This window comes from Bemisia tabaci, chromosome 7, assembly GCF_918797505.1.
Source record: "Bemisia tabaci chromosome 7, PGI_BMITA_v3".
NCBI classification, from domain to species: Eukaryota; Metazoa; Arthropoda; class Insecta; order Hemiptera; family Aleyrodidae; genus Bemisia; species Bemisia tabaci.
Window position 1 is genome coordinate 24536944 of NC_092799.1, and position 23996 is coordinate 24560939.

General features: G+C 36.6%; 2 protein-coding genes and 1 long non-coding RNA gene across 5 annotated transcripts in view; 2 read left to right on the forward strand and 1 right to left on the reverse strand.

Moving 5' to 3' along the window:
• LOC109032236 (uncharacterized) lies at positions 1-18691 on the forward strand. The gene is made up of 5 exons (XM_019044258.2): positions 1-550; positions 2203-3720; positions 4642-5035; positions 5832-11049; positions 12606-18691. The coding sequence occupies exons 2-5, from the start codon at positions 2210-2212 to the stop codon at positions 13226-13228; spliced, it is 7746 nt and encodes a 2581-aa protein (XP_018899803.2). The 5' UTR covers positions 1-550; positions 2203-2209; the 3' UTR covers positions 13229-18691.
• Positions 18652-23996, reverse strand: part of LOC109032238 (uncharacterized) — a 9807-nt gene continuing 4462 nt past the window's right edge. For all 3 annotated transcript variants that reach the window (XR_002008901.2, XR_002008902.2, XR_002008903.2), the window contains exon 4: positions 18652-20872. This is a non-coding gene — a long non-coding RNA (uncharacterized lncRNA). The remainder of the gene's footprint in view (positions 20873-23996) is intronic.
• Positions 20268-23996, forward strand: part of stck (LIM zinc finger domain containing stck) — an 18718-nt gene continuing 14989 nt past the window's right edge. Inside the window, exon 1 of the mRNA XM_019044260.2 lies at positions 20268-20405. The gene's annotated coding sequence lies outside the window, so the exon portion shown is untranslated. The remainder of the gene's footprint in view (positions 20406-23996) is intronic.

Here is a 23996-nt window from a genome sequence, read left to right on the forward strand (position 1 = left end):
CACAAAAATAGAGTGCCCTAAATAATAATTGGCTCAAGGTCATCGTTGTGTTGCCACTGTCACAATTCTTTTTGGCTCACTGCAATACGACCAAAGAATATGAGTATCACTACTTAACTTTTCTAAAAGCCTTTACTACCTATTGTTTGCAACCGCTTTATGCACACGCTCACTCACACATGCACACATTGACAGTGTCCTGTTTATCAGTTTGTTAACGTGTATTGCAAGTTGCATCTTAACTCTGATTTTATCTGTGTTCGTTGCGTTCCTGTACTAAAGATTGTCAAGATCGTTATCTCTATTCTCTCTCGCTTCACTTTTTCGAAAAATATTTTGCCTTTTTTTTTTGTAAGGAAGTTACCGTGAATGATAAATGACCATGAGATTTTCTGACGATTGATAAGTCTTCAGTTAGAAGCAAAGTCAGTAATGGTTATGTTATAGAAAGTTTTCGTGGTTTCATGTGCCCCTGTGATTTCAATTCAACATGCTTATGACCCTTTTTTTAGTTGAAATAAGAAACATCTCCTGAAGTGTACGTCTCCAGGTAAGTTCTCGCATCGAATGGTTTTTAAAAATGTATTTCAAGCTGAACTAATACAAGTGTGGAATCCACACTTGCACTGCGACTATGCATTTCTATCCAGTATGCCAACAACTTATTTTTCCAACACACTTCAAATATTTTTGAACCCAAGTATGGTTTTAAGATCCCTCATTCTTGGTAAAAACCCTACAGAAGTTTAGAGGGTACTGGCGAGTTTTTATTATTTTAGAATCATCGTTAATATCGTCAACTGGATGTTGTCACTAAATTTTAGGTTAGGTTAAAGGTTTACATCTCACATCACTACACTAAATGCTCGCCTACCCCTAAAGGCCTAGATACACTCGGCGATTAATCGGATTAATCGCCGCTAGTGAAAGATGAAAGCCAATGGAGAGTCTTGATTTTGATCCATTGATGTTAATGTATCAAAATCAAGGCTCTCCATTGGCTTTCGTCTCGATGGTTCTGGAAGATGATAAGCAAAGCACTGAGTTGGAGGTTGGGCAGCAGATCAGAGGCTGCGCGGATCATTAGTACCTGGGAGTGCGGTTGACCCAGGAGTGATAGGCGAATCAAGCTATCAAGGAAAGAAAAACCCTAGCAAGGAAGGCTATAGCGACGTTAAATGGAATCCTCTGGGATCCGAGGATTTCCGAAGAGAACAAGAGGAGAATTTACAACTCTGTAGTTAAAAGTATATTATTGTACGGGTGTGAAGTTTGGCAGCTGAAGAAACGGACACAGGATATGCCAAGAGCAACTGAAATTCTGGAGGAGATCAGCAGGGATTTCTAGGAGAGATCAGATCCATAATGATAGGATGCGTCAGATAATGGAAGTCAAAAATGACATCGTATTTGATGTCATGACCAAACAGCTTGTCTAGTACGCTCATGTTAATAGGATGACGGAAAAGAGGCTGCCAATAAAGATGCGTGATAGGGTTCCTTCTGGGAAGAGACGAAGGGGATGTTCGGTGAAAGGGTGGCGGCAGGCGTTTTCAGAAGAGATAAAGGAGTGCCAACTCCCTGATGGGTTGTGGAAGGATCGAGCTTTGTGGCATAGGCATTGCAAAGCCCCAGAGAGTGCTGTGAGAGCGACTTTCATGTATGTATATTGCAATGCGTATAGAAACCTCATACGTTCTAAATTCAAAATTAGCATCACATGCTCCGTTTTTTGAACTGGCATATTTGGATGCATTACTTATAGCTCGGATAAGTTCTGCTTTGTTTTGATGCAGATTAGTTAGATTAGCAAAGAGAATTCCTAAATGTTCGTTCAAGTAGAACATGTAATTACCTAATTTTTAATGACAAAAATCACACTGTACAAGCTGTTATTAATCTACAGAAATAGGTAGCCCTTGAAATTACACAAAAATATTTTTTTTTAATGTTTAGTTTTCAAGTACATGAATTACGGTAGGTAATGAAAGTAGAGTGTAGATGCAACTTAGATTTTTGACAGTGAAAGTAAACATGCAACTGTTAGAATTAAATTCTCTCAGATCTTATTTTCTATTTGGTTTTCATCCTTTTAATTCTTCTCTTCTCCAAGGCTGTATTTCAAGGTGTGCTGAGACTGCTAAGCATCTATTCAATTTTGAAATATTTGTCTTTTATCCTGCTCATTTTTTATTTTTCCAGATGAATCATGGCTCCCGATATTCCAAGTGACGATGAGCAAGAGAACGACAATGATTCGGTGGACCTCAATCTGGACTCTGAGCTTAACAGTTGTATTGATTCTTTGATGGGGGACTCTAACCCTTTAGAAGCCTTGGAAGATTTTAATGTAAGCGATAATGCCTGTGCTTCAGATGACTCAGAAAAAACCGTTATTTTGCCGCCTGAAAAGCAGTACAAAACACCCACAACTTTTCTTGGCATTTTATCATCATCGGAGGGTGCCGGTAGACAGGGAGTCAATTCTCTTACTCATGAGGTGGCACCTCAAACTAGTAAATCTTTAGATGACACTAAGCTCCACTTGGGACGGGAGACAACCCCAACATTAGTGGCCTCTAGTAAGGACCCACCTTTTGATCCCTCTAAATTCATCATAAGTACCCCTCAAGATCCTGAAAATTCTCTTGCCATTGGAGATAGTACCTCTCTTACCAAAGAAAAAGATTCTTGTTTAAAAGAGGCTTCAGAACCTAAAAAACAAACCACCATACAGTCAAAGGCAGATGAAATCAAAGAGAGGGTTCTCCAGTATTTATTTTCAGAAGACCGCAAGAATGCCTCTCTCACTCCACCTGCCCCACCAGTGCAAAGGTCGATTTCTCCGCCACCTCCTGTGATCGGACCGATCACCATTCCATATTCCAAAACTTCAAAGAAAAATGAAGTAACACAAACAGCTCCGTCAGAAGAAATCAAAGACCCTGCAAGAAACAAGCCAAACAACAGCTCAGCTTTTTCTCAGAAAGAAAAATCTGAATTTTCTTCTCAAGGAAATAGTAGATCAAGCGAGTCAAGAAAAATAATTGTTCCAGCAGTTGAGGAATTTTTGAGTGAAAAAACTTCTGAAGAAGCAGAAAAATCTCCTGCTATCTGCCAAGGTGAAAGTAATATCAATGAAGAGCCTGTCAAAATTACCAGCTGTCCTAATCAGAATGAAGAGCCAACCGAAGTAGATAAAGTCCTTCGACTTGTTAATACCTTGAAAGAGTGTCAAGAAAAGTTAAGTCCTGAAGAATTTGAAATGTTACTTGAAGAACGGGTGAAGAAAGCACTTTTGATAAGAGTTTTAGACGAATATAATAGGAAACTTATTCATTTGGAAAGTGATGTAATAAATTATATTGTTTCACTCCTTGAAGAAAAAAAAGAAAACGAGGGTAAGAAAAAGAAAAAAAAGAAAAAAAACAAGGAAAAAGATAAAATTAAGCCAGTGTTGAAATCAGCTGTCATGGCAGCAAATACTGTGAAAAAAAGTAGGTCCATAGAATCGATCACTGCAGAAAAAAGATCGCCTGTAACAAAGGCATCTCCGTACCAAGTTTCAGATTCCTCTCACAGTGTTCGAAGCCAAAAATCGCGAAGCATATCTTTGTCGAAATCCAGGTCTAAGTCCAGATCTAGATCTCCTGTACGCAGAAGAAACCTCACAAGGTATCCATCACCTAGGAGAAAGAATATCCATTCAAGGCATCGAAGGTGAGTTGCACCATTTTTTTAATTGCTCTCCACTAGTTTTTTTTCTTCTTTTATTTGCAAATTAAACTAACAGGAGACATGTGCAAAGAATGTCGGAGGAGAGGTTGCCCAAACAAGTTTTGGATTGGGTACCACCTGGGAAGAGGCGACGGGGACGTCCCGTAAAGGGTTGGCGGCAGGGCGTTGACGAAGAGATGTTGCGGTGTCAGTTGCCCGATAACCTCTGGGAAGACAGGCATATGTGGCGTTTGGGTGTCGTAGAACGCCAGAGTGCGTTATAAAGCGACTTTATATATATAAACTAACAGGAAAAAGAATCTAAGTTCGGTTCAACTGTCATTCGACCATTCCTTTTGACATGGAAATTACTAAACTTAAAAGATGACCATTTTTTAAGTTGCAGATTTTAGCTGCTGTTGTCGCTCCTCAAGTGAGTGCCACACAGTCACTTGTTTAATCTCGTCACAAAAAATGTTTACACAGGAAAATTTTTCCGTTGTAAAGTGTACCAAAATTAGTTTTGTCCTCTTCTTGACTCAAGTAGACTCTTGTATTTCTGTGGGCAGAAAGTGTGAAACGATGCAGACAAAAATCATTAATTTAGAAAATTAGTTAGAACTTATGAGATGAATTTGGAAAGTTTCAATGCTCCTATCGTATTCTAAATAAAATTTTAATAAGGAAACGTGTATGGTGGTGCTATATTTGTATCCTGTCTAATGGTCTAATGCTTTCAATCAAAGAAGAATTTCTCCTCTATAAAAGCACAAAAGCAAATTCATTTTTCTCAGTGCCCCTTTGTGAAGGTCAGTAACTTTAATTATTGATGAACAGCTAAAAACTCAAATCTTTTGGTAAAAATCTTTCTCATTATTTGTCTCATTTATTCACTGTTATTTAATTCAGTTTAATTGTTTGTAGGTCTCGATCGCGGTCGCCCCTATCAAGAGGCCGGCGGATTGATTATCGGCGCTCCCGATCCAGATCATTCTCTCCTCCAAGACGCAGAAATTTCTCAGGTGGCAGGAAGAGCCGATCACCAGCTCGGAATCATTCCACCAGGTATTCTAGACGATCTTCAAGTCGGTCTCCAAGCCCCAGAAGACCAATGAGTCCTTTGAGCCTTGCAAGGGGATTAAATCTCCCCAACCGCCAATCTAGTCCTCACAGATCTCGATCTCCCTCACGGAAACAACAACTAGATAAACTCAGGGAGAAGTTGAAAAAAGAAAATGAAGACGCTGTGAAAAATCTACGAGAAGTTGTGGAACCTCACTGTAGTTCCTCCAGTTTAATGACGCACAATATAACCATAGTAAGTACATAATCTATTCATAATTTTTTCCATTGCAGTAACACAATCGTGATTTTTCGTGTCTAGGTGTCAAATTAACTGCAATTGCTGATCAACTAATCTAATTCCTCATTGGGATTATTTTTTGCAGGTTTTCGTTGTGGACGGTATTTACCAGTGGTATGTAACTGATAATTCCCTGTGTGTGATGATAATGGACTCTCTCCTGTAGATTATTCAGCTAATGGGACAGTGACAAAGAAATTTTACAGAGTTATAGTAAAGTTTTTCCTATTTTAAATTTTGTGAAAAAACCGAGAAGTTCATCAAAAAGTTCTTTTAAGTATTTCTAAATTAACGTCTTTTAATACCTTGAAGGAATTTTAAAGAAATTTTCAATCCCCAAAACCGTTCCTTTGTGAAAAATGAAGTGTTCCAAGAACACGGCTGATGTCATGTGACGTTCCTTTTCAAGAAATGCGGTCCATTTGCTGAGATGGATTTTGCTCTGGTTAATTTTAGCGAAAAAATATCAGAGGAGTCTTTCAGCCTGGGATAACTAGATCCTTTCAGATGTATGACATGTTGCATTTTCTATGATGCCTGAAGACGAGAAAAACTGAGCCTGGATGTCTCTTTTGGAATGCAAATTTTGCGAGTTTTTTCTGAGAATAAAATGTATTTCTATAACTCTTGATCTGTCCTGTCATTAATTAATTATTATTCCGAGTCCCATTTTTTTTAGTTTCTCCCATTATCTCTCAACCATGATAACAGTCATAAACTTTTTCTAATTTTGATTTTTGTCCTTTTGCAGCCATCTAATCCGAATGCAAGTTACTTGCCAGCACAGAGTGATTTTAGTGTTCCATCTGTAGCCATGGAGGATCAGTGTTTACCTCTTTCGGATGCAAGCCACCAAACTCAATATATGTATGGAGGAGCTCCATCGATTCCACCGCACGGTCAAGATCCTTATCAAGTCATGTACGGAGCTCCAAACCAAGCCTCTGGATTAAACATGTTTCCGTATCAGCCACTTAGCAACGAAATTCCCCCTGGATATTCGAATCAGATGCATCCACCGGTTATGCATGCTCCAGTACTTAATTTACCAGAACCTCCAGCCACACTTCCACCATCTCTACCTCCTCTCCCGCCAATGCATACAACACCTCAATCCTCTACCCCTTTGATGTCTAATAGCTCCTTATTCCTGCCGAACTCCATGTATACCCTGGAACCAGCTTTCAGTACGTCAAATACTGAGCAACAGCCACATGCTCAGCTGTTAGGCCAGATTGGGCCGGGCATCACATCGCAATATGCCCCTCTCCCTAAGCCTGTTTTAGCACCTCAGCCTGTCCCAACTCCTGTTCAGCAAACTCCCTCACAACAAAAATCCTCTGTAGAATTAACAGTAGCCCAGAGTTCCAACTATTACGACCCTTTGTTACCTGGTGAGGAACCATCACCAGAAATGATCAACTCTACATCCATGACAGCTTCTAATCTTCAGAACTCAGAACTCAGGAAAGTAAATGCCGATAGCTGCGATGGCGAAGAGGTCATAACTGCAACACCAAAATCTCTCTTGGCAGGCCCAAAGAACTCTATCAAGTTGAATTTTATCTCTGATCAGGATATAGAAGTGATTGAAACTCCCCCGAAAGCCCCCCCGACTCTTGTCGTATTGGATGATGAGGGGGATAATGATCAGAATGAAGGACCTAAGAAGACCAAGGTCACCTCCTCACCTATCATCATCAAATCGGTCGAAGATATCAACAATTCTCTTGCTGCTCAAGTAGCCTCTCCTCTTGAAGAGGGCCAGCTCAGACCGATCTCAAGCTCAGAGGAACGAGAATGTCTAAAGGCTGCACTTATAGAAAGAAGTGCTGTTCTTACAGCCAAAATTGCTGAACTCAAGAAAAGCTTAAATTCTCAGGGAGAGGATGTGAAAGTAAAAAGTAAACCTAGTAAAAGAAAAGGAGATTCTGCAAAAAGGAGAATTTTGCAAGCTGAACTTGCAAGTAAAGTCGGCGCTGCCACCTCAGCACTATCAATTTCGACTGCAGATAGTCGAGAGAAACATAAATGTGAAAATGGAAGGGAAAATCTTCACCTTGACAGTACCAAAGACATGGCTGAATCTGGCAATGAAGAAATGGTATCATTACTTTCAGAAAGAAAGAAGAAGAGAACAAGAATAGTAACGAATCATGACAGCGCAAAACTGATTCTTCCCTTAAATGCAGCAATGCCAGAGACTAAAACCTCCAACCAGAAGAAAAAGAGTGATTTGACTTCTGATACTTCAAGTGACCTTGGACAGGTCACTGAAGTAAATTTTTCATCAGCTGAAAGCAGCAAAGAAGACAGGATTAGTGTTGATTGTCAGTTGGACAAGAGGAAGAGCAAAGAAGAGACAGTAGATAAAAATTGCAATATCTCCAAAAAGAATCAGAATGATTCAAAATTGGCATCCGAAGTAACTGCCAAAGAAAATGAATGTGTGGTGGATACTAAATTTGTAAATAAATTAGATGAAGTTCCTAAAAAATTGCCCACAGCACTGACACCTGAGGATACCGTTACCAATAGTGAAGTCTCGAAAACCGTGCATAGCGATAAGACTGTCCTCTCAAAATCTGAGAAAGGCCCCACCTCAAATAAACCAAAAGAAAATTTAAAAGACTTGAAAAATTCAGACAAGAGTAAATCATCTCATTCAAAATCATCAAAATCTGATTCTCAAGGAAATTTGGTCACAGATAAACCAAGTAAACATAAATTAAGTGAAGACTCTGCCCTCAAACAATTCAATGACATTGCCACCACCATTGCTAACCACCATACACCAAAAGATAATTTAAAAGACTTGAAAAATTCAGACAAGAGTAAATCATTTCATTCAATATCATCCAAGTCTGATTTGCAAGAAAATTTGGTCACAGACAAACCAATTAAACATAAATTAAGTGAAAACTCTGCCCTCAAACAATTCAATGACATTGCTACCACCATTGCCAACCACCGTGCACCAGCACCAACCAACGCCTCTGAAAAATGTGATAAGTCAGCTGACCCATCTTTTCTTTCTCAAGGAGACAAGTCTAGTAACAATTGCAGTATTCCCATCGAAGTCCATGAAGATAAATCAACTCATAATAGTACAAAAGACAAAATATCTGTCAGTAAACTCGAGAGTGACAAAGGCTCTAAACATGCAGAAAAAGGCGCTAAACTATCTAGTAAAGAAGGAAATCATAATCTAAATAAAGACATGAAAAGGTCTAAACTTGACGGTGTCAAAGATAGTAAACATTTGGAAAAACATGCCAAACCATCTAGTAAAGAAAGGAATGATAATTTGAAAATGACCAAAGTTGACAGCGATAAAGACTCTAAGCATTCGGAAAAAGGTGCGAAACCATCCAGTAAAGGAGGAAATGATAATTTGAATAAAGATGTGAAAAAGTCTAAACTTGACAGTAACAAAGATTCTACACATTTGGAAAAACGCGCCACACTCTCCAGTAAAGAGGGGAATGATAATCTGAATAAAGTAGAAAAATCCTTTAAGAAGGTTCGAACTTTATCTTCATCATCTGAAGATTCAGTCAAAGGACTTGAACAGAGTAATAATAGTACAGAAATGAGGAAGATCTCATCATCAAAACTACTAAAAGATGCAGGCAGTATAAAACATGCAGAAAAAGAGAAAATTCCTTCCTCAAAAACAGTCGGCAACTCTAGTCAAAAAGTTCACCTCCCATACGAAGATAAAACTATTCCAAAAATGAAAGGCTATATTTTGTGCCCCAAAGATTCGAATACACACAAGGAATCTAAGACACTGAATATCAATGAACAATCCTCTCTGAAGTTACTAGACTCATCAGCAGCCTCAGTGGTGGCGGCTCCTCCTCATAGAAACCAAGAGAAACTATCAACAGAAATTGGTAGTGTAGCTCCCGCTAAAAGTGAACCATTGAGCCAACGACCCGCAAGCAGATCCGATGAAAAATCAAATCGAGATTTGATTTCAGCTGGAGTAACTCTAACAAATTGCACAGTAGCATTGCGTAGGATACCCGATAGTACCTTTTTGAGACTTTCCACCAAAGGCAGCATACGAATAAAAACAAAATACACTAATAGACCATCCTGGGCATTTAATAAAGTCAAGAGGCCTCGTCCAATCATTACTGATTCAGATTCAGATGAAGAAACTTCAAAAGTTTTGGCAAGAAAACGTCTTTCAGTGCTTGATTCTGATTCTGAGGAATCTGAAAGTAAAAAATCAAAACCACCTGTCAAAAAGCGTGTATCCATATTAGATTCAGACAGTGAGTTAATGTCAGATAATGAGAAACCAAAGCCTATTCTTAAGAGGCGTGCATCAAGAATAGAGTCTGACTCAGATTCAACCCCAGAAAACTCACCGATTCAAGCTCCTCAATGCAAACGACGTCTTCCGGAGTCATTCACCAATTCAAATAAGGCAAGTGAGACTGTAGAAACCTCAGCTCCTCTTCAGCGTTTAATGTCTAAGATATCCTCAGACTCAGATAAAACTGTTGTAGAAAACAGTAAAACACTCAAAGAACAGAAGAGGCTTGAGGTAGATTCTGTGATGAAGGATTCTACCCTTCTCAAGAAGAAGAATTTGACATCTGTAACAAAGAGTATTGAAACTACGAAAAAAGTGAAAGAAGAAGCCAGTAAATCTGTTGAAGAGAAGCTCCATGAAAATATTCCTAAATTTCAGATGAAGTCATTTAAGATCCCTAAACTTAAAAAGCCCACCAGTAGCTCAGAGTCAAATGAGAGAATTGAAAAAAGGTCTATTTTAAATGACAGAAACAGTAATACGATCCTACCTGACGATCGACCCAAAGAAGTAGTTCCTAAGCCAGTTTTGAAAGGACTTAGGAACCGGGCTGCATCCCTCGCAAGCCGCGCGGTAAAATCAGACAGTAAAACCACTCAGGTTGATCCAGCAAAAACACCGAGAGAGAGCTCTATTCAAGAAGAAAAGTGCTTTTTGAATTTGAACACTGCGCAATGGAACGAAAATTCAACACTCAAAGAAAATGTCGCTACCTCTTCTGGTCCTCTGGAAGATAACGAAAAAATTCCTGCTCAAGGTACAAAACATCTGGCCAATGCAGACACAAAAGTGGTCAACATAAACACAAGTAAAATTACCCCGAATGTTGTTGGATCAAGAGATACTTGCCATGTCGACGTAATGGAATCTCGTAATGAAGAACCTGAGCTGCCAGAAGAACCCTCTTGTGAAACTAATTTTGCTGTGGAAAAAGTGGTCGCTCTCACGCAAAATGCTGGAGAAGTGGTTTCATGTGTTGGTGACAGTGATTCATGTTCAGCTCATACCTCCGAGACTGTAATAGAAATGAATGTTGAAGTGAGTGATTCCTCTACTAATAAAGATATTTTGCTGAAAGAGGGAAAAGATACAGCATCAAATACTCCCGCAATTAGTGACACCACTTCCTCTGAAGGTTTGACTTCGTTGGCAGTGAAGGAGAAAAATGCAGAATTAGAAGTTCCTTGTGTAGAGGAAAATATCACCCCAAATGATCCAAATTCTGATACTCCTGCAGTAAATGATAAAAAGCTAATAAGTCCCTCAAACTTTCAATCTGATGTCTCCTCTAAAAATCTATTTCCTGGAGCTGAGGAGTGTAAAGACATCAATGCAATAGTTCCTGTCAGCGGCGAAGATATTTCACCAGAAAGTTTTACAGCAGTCCCCAAAGAAGAAGAAGAAGGAGAAGAAGAAGAAGAAGAAGAAGAAGAAGAAGAAGGAGAAGAAGAAGAAGGAGAAGAAGAAGAAGAAGAAGAAGAAGAAGAAGAAATCAAAAATAGTCTGATTTGCTCAAACAAAGCTCCCTCTGAGGTCAAGGCTGTTCCCAAAACTGATATTGAATCTAAAACTGAGTTGGTGGAATCAACGACCGAGAAGTCTGTACCTGAATCACCAAGTAAATCTTCATTAACTGAAAGTAAGCACTTTTCTTTTCCCCATTCAATGTTTTTCCACAAAATTTGTTGCTCGTTTCAATTTTTTCATTGTTGTTTATTCAACAACTGTTTATTTCAACCTTTAAGTGTTTCATTCTTCCGTCACTATAGTGGTTCTACTGTTTTCTTGCTAATAGTAATCATCACTTCTGAAACAAAGAGCCCTACAATAATTGAGGATTTCTTGGTAAGAGGGCATATCTCGTCCCCACGTCCGTTTTCAGGAGGAAGTATTTTCTTTATAGCATCCAACAATATACAGTTCGTACATGTTCCTATAGAAAGAAGTGAAATAGAGATCATAGTGTGTGGGAGGGATGTACATTTTTGGCATTTTTGTGTATAGAGGCAGTGTTTAACAAAACTGCGTTGCAAAGTGGACATCTGTGCGCCTGTTTCATCTGCGCGTCCATGGTTAGTGGACGATGACTTTAATTCCTCTTATTTTTTTAATTGAAACAAAAAATTAGACATGTTGTCATAATTGAACCTATCTCACCCATCATCTACGCCACAAGAAAAACAACATCAACAATCAGAAACAAATTATCTCAGCACAAGAAAATCGTTCACTGGCAAAAGGTTGCATAGCTTGTTTTTGTAAAAGCTTCACATTAGGACAACCTTACGTGCCAGACATCTGCAATTTTGCACACTTCATTTCAACGGATTAGTGTGCAGGAATAACTTTAAGGTTGGGGGACTTTTCAACTATCGCAGAAAGGACACTTTTTATCATGTAAAATGTATTTTCCTGAAAAGAACGATTTTCATTTTACTATGCTCTTCTATTGAAGAAGTCCTCAATGGTAATCATACTTTAAACAAAAAAAAAAAAATGATCCTCATAGAGGGCTGTGGTAGCTCAGAGATTTTGCAGTTCTTCCCAAATCCGCTCCCAGTAACAGGATGTTCTCGAATTTGAAAAAATTGCTGTTCACATTTTAAATGTATCATAATGAGATGTGTAAGTTTTTAAAGGCAGTGTATAAAAGAAGCAGAAACTTTCAGCAACCCTGCATTTTGTTATTTTTCAATGTCATCAGATTTTTTCACTGTTTGGAAAATGTTTTTTCCATCTTGTAAAATTTTTCAAAAAATTGGTTCTATGTTTTCTTAGTAATGTCCTAATATCTACAGTCAAGTTTTATGAATAATTAGTATTCAAAATGATCAATTGATTCACTCTCATTTTATTTTTGAATTTTGAGCATATTTTCCACTTCTCTTTAAAACATGACCTATTGACCTCAGAGGTACTACTTTACATTTCAATTGGCTCTTGGAAAAACGTCTGATATCTCTATCATCAATTTTTTTCTTTTTTAATGTAGTGTTCTCAAAGAACAATCGCATCTTTTCCGTCATTATACACCCTAATACCCAGAAAATAGAATTACACATGTCTTTAGTTTGGTTTCTTTTCATTCTATACCCAAAACTCGATTCTGTGTGATTTGCTTCTTTATATCTTAAGTTTGGAATAATTCAACTGATCCTTTCTTTCTATTTATATTTATTTTTCTCTTTTTTTCAGGAATAGCCCAGCAAATTGAAAGAAAAAGAAAGATTAAAGAGCATAAGATTGCTCTTGATAAACAAAACCTGAAGAGAAAGATCAAACGGATGAAACTAGGAAAGAAGATCGAAAAATTATTGGATAAAAATCTTGTTCTCAAAGCAACTTTAACCCATTATAAAGGTAAGCTAAAAGAAGCAAATGAAAGGAATCTCATTCTGGAAAAGGAATCCTCCGGAAACGTTAAAAGTAGCAAAGCCGTACAATGTTCTATTTCCTCATCTGGAGTATCTGCAGCCAAAGTTTCAACATCAGCCTCTTCACCAAGTATTAGCCGTAGTCCAATTACTAAGACATCTGCTGCATCACCCTCCTCGCCAGCTTCAAGCCGGAGCCCAATTATTAACAAACATCTCAAGTCCTCACCTCTTTTAACCTATAAAGCTAGGAGAGGTCTGAAAGTTTGGAATTATTTACAAAGCCAAAATTCCAAGAAAACTGTAAGTTGTCAGGCTGATGGATCGAAACTTGATTGTAAGTTAATAAACACAAATCATTATTACTTACTCGATACATCAGAGTTAAATCTTCCATATGTGATAAATGCACTTAAAGAGTACCAGGATTCATCTGATAGTTGAAGTTCAGTTAGAAGTAATTGTAGAAGTTTTCAAATTTCTTATCCCTCTTTTTTATTTTTTAGCCAACTTCCCTCATCTAATGCAACACTTCTAAGCATATCTTTCTATATTTAAAGAATAATAAATGTTAAGAGAGTTATCACTTTAGTTTTTCAATCAAAATTATTTTCGGATTTATTTTTCTATACAAGTGTATCTATGTTTGATAGACCAGTTGTGCTCCAATTCATGTTTTTCTGGTGGTTACATAGCAAATAATGACCGTTTGTGCTTGAACTATGAGCTTAATTGTAAAGTCATAATCTTTTGTAGCAATGATTACCTCAATTTCTCGAAGTATTGATTTTTTTAATGGGAAATGTGGAACTTACAACGTAGGTGCAATACAGTCTCTATCTTTGTTCACTATCCATCAGCTTAGCAAATCGTCGTACTTTCAAATTGTAGGTAACAGACTGATTCTTTTTTCCCTCTCTATAGAACGCAGTGAGCACAACAATACTTGAAAAAAAATTGAATGTCTTGCTTTGATAACTGCCTGACTGTGTTGTGAACTCTATTGCATTTAAGTTTTTACATTTTCATTTTTGCAATAAATATTAGCCAGCATGCTTCATAGAAAGGTTCTAAAATTTCATAATGTATTTATTTAAAAAAAATTAACTTAACAAAAGGATTTTTTTTGACTCAGTACCTTCGTTCGTTCTCTTTTTCCCAAAGAGCTGAAACATTGCAGTAGAGTTTGATAGCTTCTGAAGCAAGCCACTAAATTATATCGTACGTTGTCTCGTGTAATCTGTTGTACAATGAAACTGCTAAGTTAATTCATTTTAAGTTTGGTACACTCTTGATGTAAATTGGGTGCCATCAAGTAGTAGTGACCAGTCTATATCAGGAGTTTTAAGAAATCGGTTTTTGTACAATAGTTTAGCTTTGGTATGCATATAAAATTGTGAGAAGGTGAAGTGACGTATGCCAAGTCAAATCAGAGGTGGATTATGAATTTTAATTTAGAATTAGAAGTGCAGATATCTCTCAATATTTCATCAAAGGCCCAAGTTATTCAAGAGGTTTTTTAAAACTTTCTTGCTATCAAATCATTACCTCTAAATGCAATAATTGCTCTTGTTGTTTATTCAATTAAAACAATCTGCACAAAAGTATTTTGGCCCTTTCTTCGATCACTCCACAATACCTACTGCTTGGTGACATCCAGCTATTACGTTCCTTGTTTCTTTGATTGAAGTGAAATGTTTTTACAGAATTTTTTTGCACCGCAAGTTATTTCTGTTCGTAGTTCCATATTCTTACCAACCTATTTGTTCTTTGTATTGCAGTTTTTCAAATTTTTATTATGATTTTTCTATTTAAGAAGGGAAGAATGGCGTGTATTGGTCAAAGTATTTTGATGGCCATACTCAAAAGCTTCCTATCTTAATCCCTGTCTTAAAAAATGCCAGCTTAAATTTTATTTTTCTTATTGGAAAGAGCCAAGTAATGCTTGAAATTTTTTGTAAAATATTTTCCTATCAAGGAAGATAAGTCACAGAATTTTTCAAGAAATTGTGTCTGTTAAGTTTTCAACTAAAGAAATCAAGTATGACGGAAAATCTGAAATATGGCATATCAGGATTTTCGGTTTCGGAGTTCAGCCATCCATTGTGTACCTCTATACTTGTATGTTGTGTTGCAGGGAAATTTATATTAACTTGCCAATATAATACCTAGTCTTTAGTATAGAAGTGGAGAGGGATAAAAAAAAATGTTAGTTCAACAAAAATAACATCTTGAAAAAAAATTCACTTATAACACGCCTGTTGTTAACACTTTCCATTTGGTTAGAAAATTGGTATTCCGTGTAAACAAAGAGAATTGAACCATTGAAACTGGAAGGTAAATTTTTCTGGACCGGTTATGACCTGTCCAATTTAGGTCTTTTGAAGCCCATTTGAGCTTTAAGTATTAATTTGTTTATCCTATATTTTTGAATAAATCAAAGTCTATTTTTTACACGTGTAAGTTTTGGGAAATTTAACTGTAAGTCAACTTACCATCGCCAGATTAGCACACAATTGTTATACCATTTGAATCTCTCCTTAATGTGTAAGTGCTCTAAAATCAAAACATTTGGCATGTTTTCTATTTGTTTGGTATGATAATGAGAGAACTTGCAAGAACTGCAGAATGGGCCCTCAGGGATTTGAATTTTCATTTCAATGCTTCACTGGTAGATGGAATCTGAAATCCAGGGTCATGTAACCAACAGATAGCGAATGTTAGTAGTTTATTAGGGATGAATCTATTTGTGGGTCCAACTTTAGAAATACTCATGAAAACTGGTGATGTCTGAGTTTACTTTGATGTATTTTGTTTGTCGACAGTAATAATAGAGATTAAAATAATGAAGATGACTCTCTTGATGTCTTCGGAACGTCTGAGAAGAATGGATAGCAAATAATTGCAGGGTAATGATTCCCATGCAATATTTTCGTAAAAGCGCGAGCGTCATATTAGCATCAGTGTTGTCAAGCTTAATAGAGTGATTCGACTGATGACTGTCCCTCACTAAAACACCCGACATCAGGAACGTCACCATTGTTGTAGAAGTAGAAAGTAAAATTCACCTCTTCATAGGTGCATTCCATAAGGGAGGGGACTCAGAAAAAGATTGTTATGTACTATTTAGGAAGATAGCAAAGTATTTTATTTTTGTGTTCATTTTATTTTTATTTTTTAGTGGTTTATATTCTCAATTACCATAGTGGGCAATAAGGTGAATGAATAATTTATTCTTGAAATCAACAGCAGGATGAAAATGACATGTGTTTTGTCCTTTATCATGACTATAATTGTGCCTGTCTTTTTTTCAAACTTTTTGTGGAAACAAGACATATCTTAAGCAGAATTTTCTGTACTGTCATCTGCTGTCTCACATGCAGTAATAGGATTTTTTTTTTTTAAACATTACTTTTACAGGAATCAATGTTGTATTCCAAGTCTGTACTTTACTCGGCTCAACATAGCTTTATTCGCTCTTTTTGTAATTTGATAACGTTCTTGGTCTTTGAAAACTTGCAGGTAACTAAACATTCATAATGTAAGTAAATCACCACAAAAATGAATTTATGTAATGGCCTGAAATAAGTAGACAAGCATGTAAGCACGTTCTCTTTATGTTTATAAAACAGGCTATTTTAAAAGAAAAGAAGAAGAAGAAAGGCTGGATTTTTTTTAAAGAAATAGAGGAATATATCGGGTCAACCCTGTCTCCATTACCGGCTTCCATCTTTATCTACATATATGTTGTGTTACCGCCATTTTTTTCTTTTCTTTTGGAAATATTGAAAATTTTAGAAGCCAAGCTCATGCTAAACGAAAAAAACAATTAAAATAAGACAATTTGCTAGAAGTGCTAAGAACAAAATTGAAATGTCTGAAGTATGTATCTTAGGTGCACCTTTGTAGCATGAGTTTCATGTTCAAAGATTCACCAGTTATGATATCAGAGAGCTTAACAAACCTCTCATGGGTCAGTGGCGCGTATTTTTTTCTCAGTTCATTTTCTTCAAGTACTGAATGAATTGAGCTCCTAGTGATTATTTCGGATTTTTCTTCTTTTTCCACTTGGAATCACAGAGAAAATTGATTTTTTAGTCACCCAAATCTGGATCTATTTTAAAAACATTTTTGGCAGTCTGTTATAACATGAGGAGTCTGCATTTGCTGATGGACTGTAGCTCAGCTAAAGACTTGTCCTAGTTATGTCATCGCGACTATTAGCCCCTAGTTAATCTCATTTTCATATGCTTTTAGTCTCTCCTCAGAAGTGCTGTTTAAAATTTTTTAGTAGACTTTTTGGTTTTTCAAGTAACTTTATATGGGTAATATCCATCAGTTTTTGTGCCGAAATTTCATGCCACTAACCCATCCTACTTTAATTTGTACCTCGGCACATTTTACTCACAATTTGCCTAATTTTTTGGAATCCAGCCTTTTAGCTTCGGGTGAGCCTTAATTTTTTTCATTTGCCTTATCAAACAAAAAGTCTGAGTAATATTTAATTCAACCTCAAATGAATTTTTTGGATACTTCATTACATCTTCTTGAACGCCCTCTCTCACAAAATGGCATTACTTTCAAGCATTATCAATCAATATGTGCAGGAAAATACTTTTTTCAAAACTTTGTACATAGTGAGTGTCATTTCCCCTTTAACTCCCTTGAACAAATATGTTAAAGCCCCTTGCAAACAAAGTAGAAAGAAAATTATATGCAATCAATATCAGTACAAGTTCCATAGTCGCAATGCTCTTAGCTCTTAAGATTCTAGGCCTCTAGATAATATGTAAACCTTCAGTGCTGTTTTTGAAAATTTACTGAAAATTTACATGTATGTACCTTTTTTTTCTCGTTATTTCTAACATTGCACATTTTTCCCCCCGCAAGATAATTTAAAACTTGATTTATTGCTTTCTGCTCAAGTATTATTAAGAAGTTTGCCTTCAAAGTAAGAAGATAGGAAGAAATGAGAAGATTTTTTATTTTTATGTCATTTTATTTTTTTTTTTCTCTTGCACAGTTACCTTTTTTGTTTGTCTATTCATTGTTCCCCGAGTGTTTCTTCATACGGCAAATTCGTGTTTTTGATATGTATTATTGATGGCGAAACTTGAATAGATTGCACTATAGTTCAACCACCTCAAAGCGATTCTCCTCATTCTGTTTTTCTTAAGAGGAGTATTAACAGTAAGCGTAAAATTTTTCTGTTCTACAATTTCATAACCATCTTTTAAACATTTTGAGTCTTAATGTTGCTTAATTGTTTCTCTGAAAATGAAGTAGGTAAAAATTTTGAAACGTTAGAATAATTGAGGTGTGTGATCTGGGAAGTTAGTTATCAAGTGTGAACAAGTAGAACCGGAACATTATGCCTCAAAGACATATCAACTGGGGAATTACCAGACCATGTATCTCAGTTTGCGAAGTTGCAGACTTCCTGTCATACTTTATTTTTTATATGAGAAACTATTCAACATTGTCTCTTGAAAATCACTGTGATTTTTCTTCCCTGTGCGAAGAAAACTCTGTGAATACTTCAAGAAATGATATTGATTTGTTCTTCCTCAAAAGGATAAAGTGGGAATGGAGATTTTGAACATCGAGAATGAGATACGTAGTCTACTATAGTTTCACCGTTGATATCTGATTGTAATATCTAATATTCATTAAAGATCTTGGCACTTCCTTGAATACCCATTGTAAACAGTTCTGTTGTTTCTATTGATTATTTTCCTATCTCATATATTGTTTTATAGGTATTTAAGTTTTTAGTCTCAAACTACTTTTGCTGTGATACCTACTGTAAATAATTTTTGTTAATGTATATACTTATTTATGTGTTAAAATTGAACTCATGTACATAATAGAATTGAAAATAAATTTTATTCTTTTTTTACAGTTTAATATCAGCAGCATTCTTCTTTTCCAACTTTACACAAAATCTACCTATTTACTTTATAGGTATACATAAAGTTTATTAAAATTACACAGGTAGCAAGTCATGCTACTTACCATGACAACAGTGGATTCAAATAAATGCATAAAATATCAAAGGTAAATCTGCAGAAATGCATATCTCGATTTGCACCACTACAGACTCCCTGTCATACTTTATTTTCTACATGGGAAACTACTAAGTAAACCTCTTTTCTTGAAAACTTCAGTGATTTTTCTTCTCTATTATAGAAGAATATACTGTGAAAGACTCCTGTTTGGTCTCCTTTTAAAAATGAAATAGGAGCCAAGATTTTGAAACTCAGCGACTGTGATACGCATTTTGCAGTTTCACCATCGACATTTAACATAATGAATAGTAAAATAAAATAAAAAGAAAGGAGAGAGGTAGAGGAAAAAATTGAAACACAGTGAAGGAAGTAGGTAGTACCTAAGTGAATTACTTAATAACATTAATTAATTAAGAAATTAGAGGATTTTACCCAAATCGTTTGGACCTCAGTTAAAGAAACCCTCATTCTTACAAAAGAATACTCATACATTTCTTTGTGACTTATTTAATGACAGGAACGTAAAGAGTTCCATTTTTTATGATGGATCTGCACGGTCTTGCTGAAACTCACTGGTTTGCAAAAAACGAGATGAAAAATTGGAAAATGTCTACTTATTAGGTACTTACTCAGGAAGAAAGTGAAAACTCGGGAGAAAGTTTTGAAAAAAATTAGAGGATCCCAGAAATTTTCAGAGGAACACCAATGTTTTTTCTCATTCTCAAGTAGATGTTTCTTAGGTAAGCCAGCTCTTATCACTGATCTCATCTCCCCCTGTAAGGGATCTCTCAGCTTCCCCTTCAACGACCAAAAGGTAGTAGAGACTTCAATTATATTCAATATCTTTAAAATATAAATACATAATTATTTTAAAAATATTTCAGTTTTACTGGGCTTCCTCGGCTCTCGGATGTCCTCTGAAATACTCTACCATCAAAAATACTCAATGGGTGAAATGGGTCTAGGTACTGATCGAAATTTCTCTGCCCTTAATTGTCAGAGAAAGCAAACAATTTATTTATTTTACTTCAATATATATTAAGGCTATTAAGGGTCATCCATTCATTCTTGCTCATTATGATTTAGAATTCTAGACCCTTCCCTTGGCATGAATAACGAACTGTGCCGCAGACTAAATAGTTACTCCAGCTACTAAGAATTTTCATTCATCTCAGATAGATTGCAAAATAGTCTTATCAGTTAAAATTCCCGCGCCGCAGATTGGGCTACTTTCACGCAGGGGTACCAGTCTCATTAATTTTCATAAATTGTCCATTGATTAGTATGACAATGATGAAAGATTCTTTAATCCAATCTACCTTCGTAAAAAAATCACTGAGAACACATTCTTACAAAAAAAGTTCATACTTATATTTGTTGAAAAAATTAATAAGCTGCTTAATCATTTTCTATTGCCAGTGGATATTTTTCTAAGTTGGTAACGGTATTCCACCAGCTGCTTTTACACTGTTTATATTTTACTGAAAAACAAATGGCGAAAGACACCTACTCAAACTTCCTTTTTAGGAAAATGGGTGAGGTGCCAGTTTAGTTTCAAAGAAATAAGTGGGTTGATATCCTGAGCACACCTTCTAACACACCTGGATTCTAAGGTACACAAAATTACCTTACTTTTTCTTTGTTAGGATTAGTAGAAAACTTATTTAACACCTCGATGCCGAGTCTGTTGATGTACAACATTTTCTTTGATAGTTTCAGTTTAGGATGTTACTTTTACCACCATCTTGATATAGCCTCTAACATCATCACTCTTCTATTTTCCTTTTCGTGTATCACCTCACCACGAACTGAAAAGAAAGGGATTAAACCTGATGATCAGTCAATATCCGTCAGCACAAATTTCAACTTCCTTCACGCTGGCAATTCATCCTTGTAGGCATCTATCATCTGGAAACTGCAACACATTCATTTGTTGGAGATATCTTAATATGCCCTGTGTATCTGAGACACCGATCAGTTTGTCAAGGAGCTTATATTGTTTTGGTACTCGATACTATAACGCACTGAAAGCCACTATAGTTGCGCCTCAATCAAGGTCAGCTGGTAACTGATGCCGTACCTAAAAGAATCCCAATCAAGTACTTAATCAGGTTAGATTGACAGAAGGTTCAAGTCCATCCAGCTCATCAGTAGACTGTCGATTCGACAGTGGACCTATCGGACAGGTTTGGTCTGTTGCCAGGCAATCTGATAGGTCAGTCGACAAAAAATTCAACTGGTTGATCAATGTGTCAAAGGTGGAAGCACCTTTTAAGCTTTGTGATAGTCAACATGGAAAAGTCACAGAATTCATCGGAAAAATTAGGAAAGGATCCTGCACACTTCTTATGGGAAAGTGCACCAGGATGGATCTTTAATTTTTTTATTGCAGTCGATTCTCCTCAAGAGCTGATCAAAAGTAATCATTGCGCCAACTTTCTACGATGCACTGTTTTCGCAAATGACGCCTGAGAAGATTCAATTATTCGGCGATAAGAGTTAAGGTGAGGTTGGGTAACTGGGCGGTGGGGTAACTGGGCAGTACCCTCTGTATTTCTACCAGATTAGTGCAAAAATTGTTTTCACTGTTGGCATACCTTCATTATGACGTAAACCATCTAGAACATGTAAACATAACTTCAAAAAAAAATTTTATGGTGAATGGTGAAGTGCCGAAAATTGGACAGCTTTTTTTTCAAAACAACGCCGGAGGTGGTCCCGAAAAGAGCCTCATATCTCACTCCCAGCAAGTATTTTATTCAACTTTGACAATTCTTCTTCATGTATGATGTATTTGTGTAATGCGTGAGTAATTACAACGTAATTGGATGAAAATACTGGCTGCAAAGGGTTGATGCCCAGTTACCTTGAAAATTTTCCCTTTGTGGGGTAACTGGGCACCCACCCCAAGGTAACTGGGCAGGTAGCAGTGGTGGCACCTGCCCAGTTACCCATTGCAAGGTTGCTGTGCTTCGGTGTTTGTTTACTTCTGAAAATGTCAAAACTAATTGACTATTGTGGACTTTTAAGTGCCAAAGACCAATAATCAGGGTTCCCAGCACACTAAACTTCTAACTTAAGTCAATTATAGCATAACTTAAGCATTACTTAATTACATTTTTGCCGCTAACTGTTATGACATCACTTTTAACGACTTAAACATGGTTATATAAATTCAAATGAAATTCTCTGAAACCCTCATGAGAAGGACATTCTTTTCTGGCCAATGAGAATTACAAATAATGCCCCCCTTAAAAATTAAGGGAACTTTTTGGCGCCTGACTCTATCCCAGATCAGCCTTGCGGCTTAATTTTTTTTCATTTTTTAAAAATGTATCATGCTTAATCTCACTAAAAGTGGCCAAACAGTGTCCTGGTATACAATACTACTTTATAAGTAGTAATACAGAAAGTTCTAAGCATTTATCTACAAGGAAACAATTTTTTTTTACCGTTATTCAATTCTCATATTTGAGGGTTTTTTTGCCGCTAACTGTTACGACATCATTCTTAACCACTTAAACATGTTTATATACATTCAAATGACATTTTCTTAAACCTTCATGAGCAGGACATCACTTTCTGGCCAATGAGAATTAAAAATAATGCCCCCCTCAAAAATTAAGGGGGGGTAGTCCAGTTACCCCACGACGTTGGGTAACTGGGTGAAAAAAACGGGAAATTTTTGAAAATTTGTGGGAAAAAATTGAAAGATGAAATTCGACTTTTGACTCTTCCTACATTTAGACAAGGTGTTGTACTTACTAAAAAAAATTTAAAAGTAGCCTCCACTGTCAATATAATGATGGGAAAAAAATCATGAAGTTGAAATTTTGACATTTTTCTCCGAACTCCTGCCCAGTTACCCAACCTCACCTTAGAAAGATTCCTCATTTCAGCACTCGAGTGAACGGTCGGTTGTGTGTCAAGAAGGAAATCAAGGGAACTCCAGCACCAAGCGGCAGTCTTATTTCGAATTCAGCACGCCGTTTTGCTCGACCATCCAACCATCCAAATCAGATTCTTGAGGAGCATAAGAACAGGAAAGTCGGAGATAAACAGTGAGCGTCAACCGGACGAGAGGGAGAGGGAGATAGCCCCAGAGTCGGCAGGAACAGATAAGAAGACTAACACGCGCTACGTTTTTCCTTATTTACATCAGGCCTGTTATCGAATGCTTTGTTCTTTTTGATTCTTCATCGCCGAATAATTTAATTCTTTTCGGGCGTTTTGTGTGAAAATGGTGCATCGTAAAAAGTTGGCGCAATGATAACTTTTGATCAGTATCTTGAAGAGAATCGATTACAATTAAAGAAATTCAAGATCCATCGTGGTGCACTTTCCCATAAGAGATGTGCGTGGTCCTTTTGCTATACTAGTGTGTCCACTCAGCAATTTGGGCAAATGGGGACAAGAACTTTCTGATGAGTTGTGTGTGGAATTAGGAGTACCACAAGGGAGCAGGTTAGGACCGTTATTATTCTTGCTATATATTAATGATGTTAAGGAAGTAGTGAAGGAATCTGAACTGAGCCTATTTGCAGATGATACGTTAGTATTCAACAGTGAAGGCGATGAGAGGGTAGGAATAAATAAAATAAGTAGGGATCTTGAGAGATTAGAAGAGTGGCTGAAAGCAAATTGGTTAGTATTGAATGCTTCAAAAACTAAATACATGGTTTTTGAAGCTCATAAGAAAAATTGGCAGGGTAAACCAGTATTGGATGGTAGGGTGATAGAAAGGGTTAGGGAATTTAAGTATCTAGGAGTTTGGTTAACGGAGGATCTGAAGCTAATAATGATAGCATATTGATAGGATAACCAGGGACTATAGGAGTAAAATTAGTTTATTATGGAGAATAAAGGATTTCATAGGGAAATTTAGTAGGAAATTAATATATAACTCGTTGGTAGGTTCCAAACTAAATTATTGCATGTCCTTACTAGGAGAAGCAAATGGTAAAGAGATTAGGGCTTTGCAAAAAGGGCAAAACGCAGCCATGAGGTACATATTAGGATGTGATAGGGACTGTAATATCTTGAAAATGTTGAAAAGTTTAGGGTGGTTATGTATAGAATTACTAATTAAAGCTAGGATATTTGTAATTCTATATAAGATGAGGAAAGGGATGATAAAATTGTTAGACAGGGATGTTATAGAAATAATGGTCAGGAAGGTAGGTAGAAAGGTGGAGGTCAAGTAT